This window comes from Myxine glutinosa, chromosome 5, assembly GCF_964187855.1.
Source record: "Myxine glutinosa chromosome 5, kmMyxGlut1.1, whole genome shotgun sequence".
NCBI lineage: Eukaryota > Metazoa > Chordata > Myxini > Myxiniformes > Myxinidae > Myxine > Myxine glutinosa.
The window spans coordinates 204000107-204019493 of NC_136265.1; the positions used below are offsets into that span (position 1 = coordinate 204000107).

General features: G+C 41.7%; 1 protein-coding gene across 7 annotated transcripts in view; it reads right to left on the reverse strand.

Moving 5' to 3' along the window:
• Positions 1-14820: 14820 nt before the first annotated feature.
• LOC137426520 (galactoside alpha-(1,2)-fucosyltransferase 2-like) overlaps positions 14821-19387 on the reverse strand; it is a 73941-nt gene continuing 69374 nt past the window's right edge. For all 7 annotated transcript variants that reach the window (XM_068115108.2, XM_068115109.2, XM_068115112.2 and 4 more), the window contains one exon: positions 14821-16023. In XM_068115108.2, coding sequence (XP_067971209.2) covers positions 15110-16023 — 914 coding nt within the window. In that variant the 3' untranslated portion in view covers positions 14821-15109. The remainder of the gene's footprint in view (positions 16024-19387) is intronic.

Consider the following 19387-nt stretch of genomic DNA (forward strand, 5'->3'; position numbering starts at 1 on the left):
CATTCATTTATATATTTTGAAAAAAGGAGATCTAACTTTTTTGGAGCTTTTTTAGCAACTCTATATTTTTTCCTGAGTTCAGGTTTAATTTCAAAATAATCGATTATTTTATTTATATAGTATCTTGTATTAACATTTCCATTAAAATTATTTTGAATAATAAACATCATTAAACCCTTATACATTTCCTCAATACAAATAGTCTCTTCCCTTGTAAGAAATGGTATATTATCATCATAATGCTTAACATTCATCTCTCTTATTAATCTTGTAGAGTAATTCATTTTAGCTGTAATCTTAAAATTATTATGTTCTTTTTTATATTTCTTTTCATTAATAATTAAAATTAAATCACAGAAAATACATTGTTTATATGAACCCTCATTATTAAGCCCTATTCTATCAGAACGGTGGCAGATTTCTAAATTATCATATGGAGAGTCTGGAAATTCTAAGTCTCCTTCAGAATTTATCATATTTAAACAGTAAATTTTTACTTAAACTAAACGCAAGTTTTTTTTAGCTAATAAATACAATGTTTCAAAACACAAAAGACAAATTTCAATCAATTTCTACTTCGGTGAAAGATATAGAAAAATATGTCAAAGATGTTAAATTGAACAAAGATAAATATGGAAATTATTGGATAAAACCTATAATGGAAAATAACATAAGCCCCTCTATTTCATTTAAAGGAAGAGCTCTAATTATGCCTGGAAAGACATCTATTAAAGTATATCTAACAAAGGTTTCTCCTCTACTCCTGGCAATTTATTCAAAGCTTGAAAAAGTGATCGGACGCGATATGAGTAGGGCTTTTAAAATAAATGATAAGACCATCAACAATACACGTGGAGAAATTTGTATTTTCGTTAATAATCCAAAGTGTGTAGATCTAAGTAAAATGAATGATGTTAATATTTCTGGTGAAATGTCATTTCGTTCTATGATAATTAGAGATTATTTTAAGATAACTTTCGATATTAAAAATGTAGAGATTGAATCCATTAATGAAAGAAAGCATATTGATATAGATGGTAAGGTTTTTTCTACGAATTAAATATGTGCAGTCGCGAAGATTTTAGTGATTCATTGAGTGATAGTATTTCAATGGACTCAGAAGATTTACTATTACATTATACTTGGATGATAGTGATGATAGTGATTCATTGAGTGATAGTATTTCAATGAACCCGGAAGATTTTACTATTTCATTGGATTCAGAAGATTTTACTATTTCATTGGGTGATAGTGATTCATTGAGTGATAGTGATACTGTGTACTCGTATGAGAGTATCTTTATTGATGATGATTTTATTGTTGAATTTTGTGATGGTAGCTTTCTTGATGATGATTTTATTGTTGAATTTTGTGATGGTAGCTTTATTGATGATGATTTTATTGTTGAATTTTGTGATGGTATTGATGATGATTTTAGTGTTGAGTTTAGTGATTAAAAAGCACTTTACTTTCAGTATACCTGTAAAAAGGTGTTTTACTTTAAGTATAGTTTCATATATAAAAAGCCTGTAAAAAGGCACTTTCTTCTAAGCACAGTTTCTTCTATAAGTGTTTTACTTTAAGCACAGTTTCATCTTTAAAAAAGCCTCTATAAAGGTGTTTTACTTTAAGTATAATTTTGCTATATAAATATGGTTTATTGCAACGTTTGCGAACAAGAATATCAACAATACAAAAGACACCTTAAAACTAACAAACACACATTTAATCTACTTCACCTACTAGCTCCTTTTCAGAAAGAAACAAAACACTGTTCTGTCTGTAATTAAAATATCCTCAAGAAAAGCTTCGAAATACATCTTAAAACAAATCTACATTTATCAAATTTCATCACAACTAAAAACGCTGATGGCGCTTTCAAAGGACATATTAAAACAAGTCTTTAACTTCAAACCTCCCGAACCAAAGTCTATAGTTGATGCTGTAGAAATAGTTAAACCTGCTGTTCAAACGTTGATGGAAAAAACACTAAAATAAATGAAATCATTTAAATTCTATGTGGGAGTAAAATTAGAAATGTCAAAAGATGGAGGAGTTATAGATACACCATACATGAAAACTGAGCCATACTTTATATCATCATATCAAGATTTTAAAACAACGGGAGTCTATGATGAACTTATTAAACAAGAGCAAGATGTGGATAATTCAATCGTAGGAAGTGGATTCAATATAGGAAAAATTATTTTCATTGACATTCATATTCTTAAATCAGATCCTCGAAAAGCTTCTTCTTACATTGATTTACCTAGTGTTATCAAAAATAGAAAAGCAGTTATCAATATCAAAAATAAAGACGATAAATGTTTTCTCTGGTCTATTCTAGCACATCTACATCCACAAGATAGTCATGTTGAAAGAGTATCTCATCATAAAAAATATGAGAATACATTGAATACAAAAGATTTAAATTTTCCAATGACTTTAAATGATATTCCTAAATTTGAAAAGACGAATAATTTATCAGTTAATGTTTATGGTCTAACAGAAACAAACAACGTTCTGGTTTTACAGATTTCTGAAAATTATAAAAAAGATCAAACTCATATTAATCTTCTACATTTTAATTCAGAGGAAAATTCACATTATACATACATCAAAGATATTACAAAATTAATAAAACCACAAGTATGTAAAATAACAAATAAAATATATATTTGTATGCGCTGTCTTAACTTCTTCCATACACAAGAAAGATTAGATAAACATTCAAATTATTGTGGTGATCATAAATCAACGGTAATCAATATGCCAAAAGAAGGCTCAAAGATCACATTCAAAGATGAAAAGAAAACGATCAAACATCCATTTGTAATATATGCTGATTTTGAAAGTATTCTAGAAAAAATAGATACTGCTTCTCCAGATCCAAAACAATCATACACAAATAAATATCAAAAACATACTCCTTGTGGTTTTTGTTATTATATCAAATCATCCGTTGGTGATGAATATAACAAGTTAGAGGAGTATAGAGGCTCAAATACCCCAGAGGAGTTTGTGAAACGACTAGAAAAAGACTGTGTTCGATTAACCAAGATAATGAGAGAAACCAATAAACCAATGTCCTTGATAAGTGAAGAGAAAAGGGAATTTAGAAAAAACAATCTGTCATATTTGTGAGGAGAAAATTGGTGAAGGCCTAAAGGTTAGAGATCATTGTCATCTCACTGGTAAATATAGAGGTCCGGCTCATCAAAGTTGTGATATTAATTATAAACTCCCCTCTTTCATTCCTGTCTTTCTTCATAACAACGCTCATTATGATATGCATCTATTTATTAATGAACTTTCAAAGACATCTGGAGACATTTCAGCAATTCCAAACACGGATCCGAAATACATTTCATTCACAAAAACAATTCATACATCTCCTATAACTCATATCAGATTTCTTGATACATTTAAATTCATGGCAAGTCCATTGGCTAACTTGGTTCAAAATCTAAAAGAGTTTCCATGTCTTTCTGAGTATTTCTCAGACAAAGATTTAGTAACACAAAAGGGAATTTACCCCTATGATTATATGGACTCATTTGAGAGATTCAATGAAACACAACTTCCTTCAAAAGAAAATTTCTATAACAAATTAAATAACAGTCATATATCTGATAAAGATTATGTACATGCACAAAATGTTTGGGAAAAATACAACATCAAGAATCTTGGTGAGTATCATGATTTGTATCTCAAAACTGATGTGCTTTTATTGACTGACGTGTTTGAGGTTTTTAGATCTGCTGTTTGTCGTGCTGGATATGGATTGGATCCTGTTCACTATTTCACAGCGCTTGGATTGGCTTGGAGTGCGATGTTGAAAATGACAAAACAAGCTTTGGATTTGATATCCGATGTCGATATGCTTTTGATGATTGAAAAGGCTAAAAGAGGAGCAATTTCACAAGTCTGCTCAAGCAGATACGCAAGAGCAAATAACAAATATCTTCCAAATTATGATTCAACGAAAGAGAGTTCTTACTTGATGTACTATGATGCGAACAACCTGTATGGCTGGGCAATGTCTCAGGCTCTTCCTTATGGAAAACTTAGATGGGTAAAGGAAAAAGACTACAAAAAGGTTTTACAAGATGTATGTATCTCTACACAAAAAGAATTGGATGATTCAAAGGTTGGTTATTATTTTGAGGTCGATTTTAAATATCCCGAAGAACTTCATAATAAACATAAAGATCTTCCATTTGCTTGTGAGAAAGAAAGTCCAAAGAAAGAATGGTTGAGTGATTTATCAACGATCGTTTGATATAGGTGAATCAACAGAAAAATTACTTACTACATTTTATGACAAGAAAAATTATGTTCTACACCCAAGAAATTTGCGACAATATTTATCAAAAGGTCTAGGAGTAGAGAAGATCCATAGGGTCCTAAAGTTCAATCAAAGTCATTGGCTAAAGGGGTACATTGATTTTAATACACAAAGAAGAACAGAGTCAAAAACAGATTTTGAGAAAGACTTTAATAAATTGATGAATAATGCGGTCTTTGGTAAGACCATGGAGAATGTGAGGAAAAGACAAAATATCAGACTCGCAACATCTTGGGAACAAGCATCAAAATTAATTAACAGACCGAGTTTTTTAAGAGCTGAGATCTTTACTGAGAACTTTTTTACGATCCATTTGGTCAAAGAGAGTATTGAAATGGACAAACCGATTTATATTGGAACATCAATTCTTGATTTATCAAAGTCATTAATGTATTATTACTTTCACAATAACTTGAGGAAGAAATATCAAAATGATGTTAATCTACTTTATATGGATACAGATAGTTTTATTTTGAAAACTACTACTGACGATGTTTATTCAGACATGAAAGAGGACATTAATATCTATGACACAAGTAATTACAGTCCAGAGAGTGAGTTGTTCTCTTCTAAAAATAAAAAGGTGATAGGAAAGTTCAAGGATGAATTGGGAGGAAGTGTTATGAGTGAATTTGTGGGATTGAGGTCAAAGGCCTATGCTTATAAATACATTGTGAATAATGTTGAAAAGACTGATAAGAAGTTAAAAGGTGTAAAGAAAAATGTCATTAAAGAAACAATAAACTTTGAAAATTATTATAATTGTTTAACAACAAAGAAAGAAGAGTTTAGAAAGATTAATTCAATAAGAAGTTATAAACATCAATTATATTCAGAAGAGGTGAATAAGAAAGCATTGGGGGCTTTTGATGATAAGAGGTTTATTTTAGGAAATGGATTTGATCGTCTCCCTTATGGTTATAAGTGTTAAAATATATATAAGTGATAAGTTAAAAAGGGGGGGGGGGGGGGTTAGGGATTTTAACAGGCTACCGCCACCTTTTTTACTATTATATAAATGATAGAACCAAGTATAAACCAGACTAAAGAGTGGCGGTGTAATCCACCTTGGTAAATAAATGGAAAACATAACGAATGTGAAAAATATCAAGTAAGACTTATTTAAAAGGCAACAGGTAAAAAAGTTCACAAAACAAATAAGAGAATTAATTTAAATACCGGTGAGTTGGGTGAAAAAGATGGAAATATTTTTGAGTGGACGGAAAACTTTGATGGTTGTCAGGAAAATATATACTTTAATTTTAAAATGGTGTGTAGCACTGGAGGCGCTCAAACAAGAACTTTGAGGGAGGTTCATCATTTTATCTTAGCTCAGTTAAAATATCTTGATAAAGAACCAAACTCAAACATCTTCTTTGTTAATTTATTAGATGGTGATGGAAGTTGTAGGAGAATTAAATTATTTCCTACACATAAACAAATATTTGTAGGATTGTTGTTCTGAGTGGTCTACTAGACAACATTGATCATTGATATTAAGAGTAAAAGGTTGGAGTAAAGAAGGTTATCTTTTATTTAAGATAAAAGATAAAGGGTTAAAAGGTCCTTAAAGACCAAGGGGGTAGGAATAGAGGTGTTAAGGGGAAATGAAGAAAAGTGGGGGGGAGAGGAAAATTTACATGTAAGTGAATGGGGAAATGAGGGTGGTCCAGGAACAACATTTTTCCTCTACTGGCATGGCCTCACGGCCTTTCTTGACCGCCCACTGACTCTCCGCCTCTACTGGGCGGGGCCTGACTTTGAGGTCCATTAAGGTGGAATTTAGTGTCCGGGAACGTGCCTGGCTTGCAGTAGACGGTTGTTGTGGTTGAATGGAGATTTTTATGGCCAGCCTTGTCAGCAAAACGTAAAGGGAAAATTACAGAGGGAAAATCACATACTAGGGAAAACTCACCTTACTTAGTCCCGAACTAATTATCACTGCTTCACCCCTCGTGTGAAGACACATAAACAATCTTAAGCTACAGTCTCCCTACTTAAGTACAATGAGATTTCTCCTATATTTCCTAATACAGTGGAACCTTGACTTACGAGTGCACCAACTTATGAGTTTTCCGAGATACGAGCCGTCGCTCGGGCGGTTTATTGCTTTGAGATGCGAGCCGAGATCCGAGTTACGAGCTTACGCCACCCGCCACCAGGTGGGTTCCGGTCACGTGGTTATCTTGCCGTGCAAGTATCTCTGCCGTATATCGCTGCTGTTTTGTTTTCGCATTTTGGTTATTTTGGAGCTTACGCCACCCCCCACCAGGTGGGTTCCGGTCACGTGGTTATCTTGCCGTGCAAGTACAGTATCTCTGCCGTATATCGCTGCTGTTTTGTTTTCGCATTTTGGTTATTTTGGAGCTTACGCCACCCCCCACCAGGTGGGTTCCGGTCACGTGGTTATCTTGCCGTGCAAGTACAGTATCTCTGCCGTATATCGCTGCTGTTTTGTTTTCGCATTTTGGTTATTTTGGAGCTTACGCCACCCCCCACCAGGTGGGTTCCGGTCACGTGGTTATCTTGCCGTGCAAGTACAGTATCTCTGCCGTATATCGCTGCTGTTTTGTTTTCGCATTTTGGTTATTTTGGAAAATTTCTTAGTTTTAACCATGGGTCCTAAGAAATTGAGTGCCAAGGGCAGTGCTGAGAAGAAGAAGAGGATGATGTGCTTGGCTATAAAACACGCAATCGTCGAAGAACATGAGCGAGGTGTGCGTGTTGTCGACTTGGCGAGGCAGTACGATCGTAGTACTTCTACGATATGTACGATTTTGAAGCAGAAGGAGTCGATAAAGGCTATAACGCCAGCCAAGGGCGTTACGATTATTTCAAAGCTCCGGACCTCTATCCATGAAGAGATGGAGAAGTTGTTGTTTGTGTGGTTGACGGAGAAGCAGCTCGCAGGAGATACCGTGACCGAGAGCATCATCTGTGAGAAGGCCCGAGACATTTACGGGGATTTGGTGCAGCAGACAGCGGGAACATCAACGGACGAGGCATCGGAAGAGTCATTCAAAGCCAGTCGGGGATGGTTTGATAATTTTAAGAAGAGGACCGGCATTCACTCCTTCGTCAGGCATGGTGAGGCAGCAAGCTCGGATGTGAAGGCAGCTGAAGATTTTATTATAACTTTTGCCAAACTGATAGAAGCTGAAGGATACATCCCCCAGCAAATCTTCAACTGTGACGAGACAGGGCTCTTCTGGAAAAAGATGCCGAGGAGGACGTATATAACGGCAGAGGAGAAGAGCATGCCAGGCCACAAACCCATGAAGGATAGGTTAACCCTTGCACTGTGCGCGAATGCGAGTGGTGACTGCAAGATTAAGCCGCTACTCGTATATCACTCTGAAAACTCCAGAGCCTTTAAGTCTCATAGGATACTTAAAGAAAAACTGCAGGTTATGTGGAGAGCAAACGCAAAGGCATGGGTCACCAGGCAGTTCTTTGTGGAGTGGGTAAACCTGGTCATTGGTCCTGCCATCAAGAAGTACCTTTTGGAAAATAACCTACCCCTGCAAGCCCTTCTCGTCCTTGACAATGCTCCCGCACACCCACCAAACCTCGAAGACGACACCCTTGAAGAATTTAAGTTCATTAAGGTCCTCTACCTTCCAGCCAACACCACCCCTATCCTGCAGCCCATGGACCAGCAGGTGATTTCAAATTTCAAAAAGCTCTTCACCAAGCACCTGTTCCGGCGCTGCTTTGAGGTTACGGAGAGCACAAACCTCACCCTTCGAGAGTTCTGGAAGGATCACTACAATATCGTGACCTGCCTCAGAATTATCGACATGGCCTGGCAGGGTGTTACAAGGAGCACCTTAAACTCTGCATGGAAGAAGCTGTGGCCTGAGGTTGTGTCCGAAAGGGACTTTGAAGGATTCGAACCTGAAGTGTTAGTGGTGGAGGAGATTGTGTCCCTCGGAAAGTCCATGGGCCTGCAAGTGAATGAAGAAGACGTTAACGACCTCGTCGAGAAGCACAACGAGGAACTGACAACGGAGGAATTAAAGAAGCTACAGCAGCAGCAGAAGACGGAGGTTTTGCAGGAAATTAACGCGGAGGAGCCAGAGGCGGAGGTGGTTATCGCTACAAGTGAGATTAAGGAAATGTTGGGAATGTGGGAGAAAATTTCAGAGTTTATTGAAAAGAAACACCCTGAAAAAGTTGCAACAGGTCGTGCGTTGGCGCTGTGTAATGACACTTGCCTCACTCATTTTCGAAACATTTTGAAAGGGAGGAAGAAACAAACCTCGTTGGACAGGTTTTTCTTGAAACGCCCTGCAAGTGAAAGCGAGGAAAGTGTGGCGAAAAAGGCAAAAGTTATCTCCTCTACCTCCGCCAGCATCTTCGTCTGATCTTCAAGGTAAATACACTTAATAAAACCAGTTCATTTCTTTACATTCTCTTTTATTATGTACAGTATATACGAGGTCGTGCTTGTTTATACATTATTTGTTATTTATAAAGTACATTTTTCTTATTTAAAAACACGTAACAAAAAAAATTGGTGTGGTTTTTTGGGGGCTGGAACGGATTAATAGCATTTCAATGCATTTTAATGGGGAAATTTGATTTGAGAAACGAGCAAATTGAGTTACGAGCTCGGTCACAGAACGAATTAAACTCGTAAGTCAAGGTTCCACTGTATATATATTTTTTCCGACAAGGACAACGCTTAGTCCGATCAGTTTTAAATTTCTTGAGTGTGCACTACACAGCAATTATATTAGAGAATGTAAATTTATAATGTCATTGGTCATGGGGTCTGGCAGCCATGTTGGATAAAAAAAAAGCCTTAAAAAAACAGAAGAGTTGGCTCGCATCAAGTTGACTGCGTGGTTTAAGTGTTCTATGAATACTGTCTAGTTATGCCTCCATTGACAAAGTCGCTGGAGGCATTATGTTTTCAGGTTGTCTGTCCGTCCGTCCATCCATCCATGATAGGTTTTCGTTACCATGATAACTTGAGAATGGCTGAAGGGATCTTAGTCAAAGTTGGCGCAGGTATGTATATAATGAGGTAAAGATGAACTGGTTAGATTTTGGGCTCACGAGGTCAAAGGCCAAAGGTCGGACAAAAGGTCAGACACGGATGACCAAACGAGCTTTAAAGGCATGCAATCCAATGATGACGGTATTCTTTACACGCAAGGGAAAGGAGCATGACGAACTTACCTGGACGGCTTCCACCCGACTTGTGCGAACCTGTGAAAATTAACTCAACCTGACACGGAATTTAAATGTACAAAAATACCGGCTTTATTAAAGAAATTGCTGGTAACAGAATATAACACGGCAAAATAAGATTCCTAAACGGGTTGTCCCCATACAGACTCGAATTCACACAGAGGGAAAAATAAAGGTGAAATTAAATGCTTGTTATTTTTGTGGGCACTTAGCTCCGAGCTGCTCTTGAACCTCGTAGGAGTCGTCCATGCCCCAAGCGTGCAATCCGGACACGGCACCGGCCTTGGCGGGGAAAAGGGCCTCTGCATGCCCTCGTTCACTCAGCCGCGCTCGTCCTCCCGATCGTCCAGACTTCCAATGTCGCCAGCGCAAGAGTGCTACAAAATGTTCACGTGCTCGTCAATGAATTCCCCTCGTGCAGGAGCGCTATGAACTCCGACCGCTTACCGTGAAATCCCAAAGCAGAGAGAGAGATAGGTAATCGTGAGCGTTCACCACCAAAGGCAGAGGATGAGTGGAAGTTAAGAAAGAGAAAATGTCCCGGGAGACAACCGCTCACCACCAAACCCAGAAAACGAGAGCACGCAAATATGTCCGCCTTTCACCAACACCTCCATGACCCGAGAGAGAGAGAAAAAGAGAGAGAGGGAGAAACGCACCTTACCCTCTTTTCGCTGACGTCACACTCAAACCAATCCCCACGCCCCACCTCTCCAGTCCATGACCATGACCAATCTTTCCCTTTGGGACGGGCCCCTTTTGCCAATTGGCAAATGTGCTGGGTATCTGTCGGGCTTGTGCTGTAATGTGCCTGAGTTCGTTTCCTGACAACCCTCATCTTATCGCAGGCCGATTTATTATAACCACAAAAGTCAGATCACAAGAGGTAGGATGGATTGGGGGATTTATTCTTATTCCCTAAGCTGCATAGCACAAGAGCCACCCTCCGTATGGCCACACGTCACACTTAATCAGAACACACGGAGCTGAATTAAGTTACAGGTTTCTTCTTCTTCATGACATACGGAGCATGGTAATCTATACACTTCTACCTGGACTGAGGTATTCATTGTCTACCCCCCACAAACGTAACAATATCATGCATGTTCTGATCCTATCAATGACCTGATCTAACATGGTATAATATCATGCATGTTCTGATCCTTTCAATAACCTGATCTAACATGTTATATTGTCATGCATGGTCTGATCCTTTCAATGACCTGATCTAACATGTTATATTGTCATGCATGTTCTGATCCTTTCAATGACCTCATCTAACTTGTTATAATGTCATGCATGGTCTGATCCTTTCAATGACCTAATCTAACATAAGTAATCGTAATAATAAATTGGCAATAATAATAATAAGGATAATAACATGACTTCCCCCCCCCCCCCCCCCCTGCCGCTCCCGTAATGAGCGTGTGTATTAGTTATGTAGAATGATGTAAAGATGAACCGATTAGATTGTGGGGTCAAGTGGTCAAAGGTCGAAGTCTGCAATGGGTCTATAACTTGAGAATGGCTGAAGTGATCTAATTCCAACTTGGTACAGGCATGTATAATGAAGTAATGATTAACTGATTAGATTTTGGGGTCCCGAGGTCAAATGTCACAGGTCATGTCAGGTAAAGATGTGATAACTTGAGAACAGCTGAATGGATTGAAATCAAACTTGGTACAAGTATTTTAATGATGTCATAATGTGGGCGGATGCATATCTGTTGACGTCGTGACGTCGAAGTGTCGTTTTAGTTTACAAATGTTATGGGTTGTATTTATATATCATTTATTATCCTTTAAAAGGAATTTTTTTGGTGATGTTGGTTTATATATGAGAAGAAGATGGAAATGCAGTGGGGAATATATGTTGAAAAAATGCATCTCCGGACTGGGATTTGACTCAAATCTTCTTCTTGTAACGCAAAAACAGGCAGAAACTCAAGTTATGACTTATTAGCCAACACAGATTATATGTGGTTGTTTCTCATATTTAACACAAGAACGTGAAGATATTGTCGCGCGGACCCTTCGGTTAATACCAGGGCTCGTGGATGGACCAAAACGGACTTACTTGAGGCGACGACCAAACACGGATTTTACTTATGCAGTGCGGGAAGAGAAAGGGAAGTGGAAAGCTGCGGCAAAAGCACTTACCTGGAGCGTGCCGACCACGGCTTCGATCCTGCAGGGAAATTAATGAACCGAACAACCACAAGATTTCATGTACAAAAATAGAGATTTATTCACGGACCCGATACAATGAAACGCGACGGCAATCAATTAAACTAAATCCTATATTGGGATCCCACACACCAGACTCAACAACAGGACACAGGAATGAATTACTAAAATAATTGTCTCGTCGTGTCATGCAAAATGTTCCATGGGTGCGGCCTTTTCTTGTCTGTCATCTTGTATTGTCTGCCGTCCAAACACGGCTCCGTTCGGCCCCGCTCGCCCGCCACCAGGCCTCGCTCCAAGCTCCAATCGATTGCACACCACTAGGTCCATGCACCACTCTAAGCTCCAAAGCACCGAGCATCGCTCCGAGCACCACGCAGTTGTCGAGCCAATGACCACCAGGGACCTCCCAAGACCAAGCAGGGAAGCGCAGAGCTTCTAACACACCGAGACAACCAGAAAGCACAAGGGTTCGAGCTGGACATGCAAGAGGGCCACAGGGACGTGCTGCGCAAGAGAGAACTGCTCGATGTGCAAGACAGACATGCTGCGCAAGCAAGAAGAGCCGGATGTGCAAGACCGCAAATGTCGTTCGGCGCGCCCTCATATAACCTTGCGGCGGTGACGTCAGCCTTGGCGCGCCACCAACCAGCGCCCTCCACCGAACCTTCCAGCTTCGCGCCTCCCGCACTCGTTGGCTGAAGGTTCACGCCCACCGCGCCGACCAATCACAGGCCTGTAGCGTGGTGATAGCTCGTGGCACTCTATTTTCCTAGGCCTGCCAGAGGTGTAGCTGGTTGCGGCCCATGCGGCCTGCGGTGATGCGGCCCATGCGGCGGTGCCCCGAACTGGCCTCTTGCCTGTTCTCTTCCAAAGTCCTTGTCAGGGAAGGGAATTCTTTAATGTTGCGCTAAGGGCCTGTCCAAGTGTCTATGTTGGTGTGCATTGCCATAAGGGACAAAGGTTTGATTACCAGTTGTGACACACAGGGGTTTATTCTTAATCCCTACACTATCTAACACTCGAACATCATGGTATGTTCACAGGTATACATCTTAACCCAACAAACCGGACTACACATGGCACTTATTACAGGTAGATTCCCTATCGCGACAGTCAAAGCATGTTACCTATTCAGATCTACCTGACTCTAGATATTGCTTTACCCTACCGACATAACAATATTCTGTTTTAGGCATGTTTGATGGAGCTGATGCAGTGGGCTATGTTGAAGTCCTGCCAACATTTCCTGACGCTAAGTTCGGGGTCGAACTCCATAGCCTCCAAGATGCGATGGAAGGTGCGGCGGGTATAAGTTTTGAAAGTGGCAACTACCCCTTGATCTTGTGGTTGGATTAGGAAGGTGGTGTTGGGTGGAAGGAAGTTGATTTCCACATTGGGATGGGCCACCTTCAGCTCCTCTGGGTGGTCTAGGGTGTTGTCCACGAGGAAGACCTTGAAGTCGAGGTCCTTTTCTGCCAGGTACCTCTCCACTTGAGGGACAAAAACAGTTATGGAACCAATCCATGAATATGGCAGTTGTTACCCATGCCTTTGTGTTGGCCCTCAAAATGCGGGCAGAGTGTGTTTGTTTTTGTCATTGAGGGCACGCGTGTTCAGGGTACGGTGCCGCATCATTGGCTTCATCATGCAGTCCCGTTTGGCATTGGCGCAGAGGAGAAGAGATACCCGGCCTTTGCAGCCTTGAACCCCGATGCTGTCCTCTCTGACTTGGAGATGAAAGTTCCTGTGGGAATTTTCTCCCAGTGTTTCTTCTCGTCAGCATTTAAGAACTGCTCTTGTAGATAGCCCTTCTCTGCAATCAGCTGTGCGGGTTGAGCGGGGAAAGTTGCAGCTGCCTCATGGTCTGCTGAGGTACGCTCACCTGTGATCTTCACATTGTGGAGGTTGTAGCACTTCTTGAAGCGGTCAAACCATCCCTCATCTAGCTTGAAAGGGGCTGAGGCCACTTGTACCCGCATCGCTCATGCTTGCTTCACTCATAATAGCAGCACCACCCACATCACCAGCCGCACCACTTGTATTATCAACACCACCCTCACTAACCAGATGACCATACATGCGCTTTGCCTTTTCACAAATGATAGGTCCACTTAAAGGAACTTTTTCTGCACATTGTCCTCAAGCCATGCATTCAATGCCTTCTCAATTTTCTCAATATGGATGTCCTTGGTCTGTGTAACGACTTTGGCACTGGGTGCTGCGCTACCTATGACACTTTCACAAATCGCCTTCTCGTTTTTCTTCATGTCCCGAACAGTGGACTCGTTCACACCATAACATCTGCTCACAGAGGCCGCACTCTCACCCCTTTCTAATTGGTTAAGCAGCTCCACTTTCTGGCTCAAGCTCAACACTTTTTCTCCCTCTTGGGAGTAGATGCATCTCCTGCATGACTCCTATGCTTAAGACCCATGGTCGATTTGAAACAATGAGCACAAAAGTTCATGAGCTCGAGGAATCACAGCAGGTCAAGACTGCGGCAGAAGAACAACGAGTAATACCCAGGACACGCTGTGCAGACTGACCCGTGCAGGGGATTGTGGGTAGGGGATTATCAGTAAGGGAATTGTAGGTAGATGGAGGAGGGGGGCAGTGTGACCATTGTTTATGGGAGATGTTTGTGCGAGATGGTGGTGGGGGGATTATGTGTGCCAACATAAACCGTGAGTATCTGGAGCACGAGGACCCGTGAAGGTAGAAACAGTTCACATTTTCTATACCTCGAATAGTTGGGTTCTGCAAAGTGCGAATCTGCGATTGTTGGGATTCTAACGCACTGATACGTGATCATCGTTTTCTGTTAGATAGTTTTTTTTTTTCCTATAATAAACCACTGTTGCCATGTCCTTTTGTAGGTCAGAGCAAAAAAATTGTTGTTTGTTCAGGATGCCCATTCATTGTACTAATTCAATCACTTCTGCAAGCCTCGACTATGTAGAGGAAAAAAACCCACTAATCCGACAGTTGAAAGGCAGATCGGGAATCAAACCCAGATGAGACACCCGTGAAACTTCATGGATGTCAACATAGCTCATGGCTGCCACTGTCAGTTTTTAGTGTGGAAGAAAAGACGTCCGAAGTGTCCGATTCCCAGTCAATTCTGTTTATTCAAAAAGCAACTGTATATAACCCGCTCATCCTTCTTCCCACTATCCTGGTACTGTAAATCCCTCGATCAACCAGAACACAAGCATAAAGGCACAGATGATGGTGGTGAACACAACATGATGTCACCAAAAGTTAAACTTTGCTCTTCCATGAGGCTCGTTGTTGTATTAAAATAAATAAATCGAGAATTTGACTCAAGTTCATCGGGGTGATCACAAGAACCTGAATATGCAATACTGCACTTCAATCATTTTTGAGAGCTGATGAACTGGCTGGGATACCTTTCCAATGAGGGAGGTAAAAAGCTTCATACCGAAAAACTTTCAAAAATGGTGAATTTGGCAGGACATATTTGTCCATGTATATGACATCACCACCTGATAGGTACCCAGCCCAAAACCCGAAAGTTCCAATTGTCATTATGGTGTGATTACAGGCCGCCAGGACTGCAAGGTCCTGTCCTGGGCTTGCGTTAGGGATGCCATCAGCTGCAAAGTACACATCTCCTCGTGATACGTTGATGTTTTGACGACACCACGTTACATCATCACTCGCCACCACAAACACAGAGTCAGGGTGGCGCCCGCGCATGTGCGTCATTGCCTTGATTAAGTATTGTGCATCTGCTACGACACCTTTCCATACATTTGGCATAACCCTCACGTAGTCTCCTCTTCGTACATGCACACCTACAAAAGTCATATTAGCACCTGAGAGTTGGATACTGCTTTTTGCTGCAACACTCCTGAGGAATGTGTCTGCTGTTTCACGAATCACCGGGCGGAATGTGAATTCCCGAAGAATTGCATCGCGGTAGCGGTCATAGAATGTCCAGGAGTTTGGATACCCTGTCAAATGAACACGCATTGGGGAGATATGTTCATACGATTCCTCCATCCAATCATGGAGCAAGAAATTGTTAAAATCCTTGTTCTCGTTCTCAGGTAACCTCGGTAGTGTCAGCTGAAAAATTTCTCCCAGTTCATTGGCTGAATTAACTGACAGATACGCTTGACGTCCATTCATTTGTGCAAGTCCATAAAGTGCTGCATATGCACCCATCTGGTTTCCAAGTCGTCCATTTGTTGATGAAATCCACACTCCAGGCAGTGGGTGCAGCATGGAGTTCTTGAAGCTCGTATTTCTACGCCATGGCACTGAAAGAAAACGTGGGATTAAAAAAGACACTTTCTTTTTTGTATCCAAGATCATGTAAGAGCTAACATTCAACAAAATCATAAACGTGCACATAAAACATGTAATAAAGGGAGTGGGAGACAATATAGAGAGAGAGGGGGGGGGGAAGCACACAAGGACAACAACATTAGAGACCAGGTGACATCGTCAGATCTGTGGAAGGGAGAGGGCTGGGGGATGGGGGAAGGTGTACACGGTATAAAACAAATTCACAACAACAATATGCATTTTAAAGCCATTTCCCCTACTCGAGCGGGGTTAGCCTTGCGGGCCCCATGACAATCTTCTCCATTTTGCCCTATTTTCTGCATCTTTCCTTGTTAACCCCCTTACCCGCATTTCTTCTTCCACCATCTTTATCCAAGTCTTTCTCGGTCTTCCCCGTCCTCTACTTCCTTCTACATTCATTTCCATCACTCTTCTCAACCAGTCACTTTCATCCTTCCTCAACACATGACCAAACCATCTCAACCTGTTCCTCTTCACAGCATCAATCACAGGCTCTATTCCCATCATATTTCGCAATTCATTATTTGTCTTCCTCTCTCTCAACGATACTCCGCACATCCACCGAACCATTCGCATTTCCACCCTTTCCAGCCTTCATTGCTGCTCTTGTTACATGCTCCTCCCCAAACCCCGGTCACGGTGTACCTCCGAGCCCCGAAAGGATTCAGGGCAGAAAGATGTGCTATTATGTGGGTGTACCCAATGAGCAATGGTAGAACCACACCAAGCAATTGATACAAAACCAATTATTGTATTCAAACTCACACAATATTAACACTTAGGGCAAAGGGGGGCATTAAGCTCCAGGGGGCATTAGGCTCCACGACACAAAGGGGGGCATTAAGCTCCAGGGGGCATTAGGCTCCACTACATTGTAAATGCATTTTATAATAACTTCCTGTACAAGAAAAACTCATTCTGATTGGTTCTTGAGTCACTGTTGCCCAGAAACAACTTGCCTTCGTCTCCTGGAAAGCAAATCCAACGGAAGGAAATCTCATTTCCTTTCACAAAGCCCGAAACATGTGTGTCCCCACCCTCAGGAGAGCCAGGAAACAATATCTCTCCGTTCTCAAGACCAAACTCTCTTGTCTGTCTCCCTCTTCCAAATCCTGGTGGCGTCTGGTCAAATCGGTTTCTGGTGTTTGTTCCCCCTCCATCCCCTCCCTTACCTCAAATGGCTACACAGCTGACTCCGCACGTGAAAAAGCTGAATGCCTCAACTCTGTGTTTGCCTCTAAATCTTGTGTCCCAAACCCATCCCTCTCTGTACCCACCATACCCAGTCGTACCCAGCTGCTCCTGGACTCCGTGTCCTTTCCTCCTGACAAGGTGGAAAAGTTTCTGTCAAACCTTGACTCTGATTCTGCAACTGGACCTGATGGCATCAGCCCACGGGTCCTAAAATCCTGTTCTTCCGCTCTTTCACTCCCTCTCTCTGTTCTCTTCACCCTCTCTTTTGCTCAAGGTCAACTGCCATCTGCTTGGAAATCAGCCAACATCACCGCTTTGCACAAAAAAGGTGCAAAAACAGATCCTAGCAACTACAGACCAATTAGCCATCTCCCAATTATCAGCAAAGTCATGGAATCCATCATTGCTTCGGATATGAAATCTTTCCTCTTCTCCAATGGCTTGATCTCTGATCATCAATTTGATTTCAGACCAGGTCACTCTACTCTGGACATGCTGCTTCTGCTGTCTCAACAATGGATGGAGGTCCTCAATGCCAAACAGGAAATTAGAGCTGTCTCCCTCGACATATCACGTGCCTTCGATATGGTCTGGCACCCCGCTCTGCTCACCAAACTCTCCTCCTTTGGTATCCATGGAAATCTCCACGCATGGCTGGCGGACTTCCTCTCTAGTCGTAGTCAACGTGTAGCCCTGAATGGGTTTCTCTCATCTCCTCTTCCTGTTCAGGCTGGAGTTCCCCAAGGCAGTGTTCTGGGCCCTGTGCTTTTTCTGGTCTTCATCAATGATCTCTCTGACTCTCTTGAAAATCCTCTCTATCTCTTTGCTGATGACTCCACTCTCTGCCGCTCCATTCCTCATCCCTCAGATCGGCAGTCTGCAGCCTCCTCACTCTCTGCAGACCTGGACAAAATCACAGACTGGGCAAACAAGTGGAACATGTCTTTCAATCCTGACAATTCTCACACTCTTACGATGTCTCTCCGAAAAGACCGACTGGACAACCCTCCCATCTACTTTCTGAATAATCCTCTCCAAGAAGTTCTGTCACTCAAGCTTTTGGGTCTCACTATCTGCCATGATCTTTCCTGGGAAAACCATATTTCCAAGCTGGCCTCCAAAGCCAGTCGCCGACTGGGCATCCTTCGTCGTGCAAAGTCCTTCCTTGGCACACCTGAGCTCCTCACGACATACAAGGCTTTCATCTGCAGCTCAATGGAGTACTGCTCTCCTCTCTGGGCTGGTGCTCCTGCCTAACACCTAGCTCGTCTTCACGCTGTTGAAACCAAAGCGTTCAGAATCATTGGAATCTCCCGCGATGACGCTATCTCCGAGGGCCTTTCACTTAATCACTGCAGGCAGGTTGGTGGTCTTTCCGTCTTCTATCGACTCCTCTCCGGCCTTGCTCCTCCAGCTCTCTCTGGGCTCTGTCCCTCAAATATTCCTGCAGGTCGCACAAGATCTGCCTGCAACCCTCTTATGGTTAAACTGCCAAACTCAAGACTCTCTGCGCACCTTCACTCCTTCATTCCTCTTTTCTCCCACCTCTGGAACAAACTCCCTCACTCTCTTCAATCCCACTCCTCCCTCCAGGTCTTTAAAACGGCTGTTCACCACCATCTCTTATCTTCCCCAAACCAAAACCTTGATCTTTTCTACCCCCGCTAATTTCACCCCAAATCCACTTTTTTGAGGTGACTTTTGACTTCTTTCCTGGAAGTCCTTGGTGTCCTTGCATTTTATACTTATCCTGCCTCCCCCCAGGCCCTCTCCCTCCAAAAACATCTCCCGATGTCCCTGCTCTCAAATGTTGTGTTTGTGTGCTTCCTCCCCTTCTCGCCCCATCTTGTCGACCGCTCCCCTTTTTATATACTTTGTTTGCTTGTTTGTTTGATTTGTTTGTTTGATAAATGTTCGCTCTTTCACGAGCCTCGACTCTGTATACAACAAAAAAAACAAAAAAAAAAACTTGAGAACATGGCTGGTGTATCATGAAAAAAATATAATGCATTTACAATGTAGTGGAGCCTAATGCCCCCTGGAGCTTAATGCCCCCTGGAGCCTAATGCCCTCCTTTGTGTAGTGGAGCCTAATGCCCCCTGGAGCTTAATGCCCCCCTTT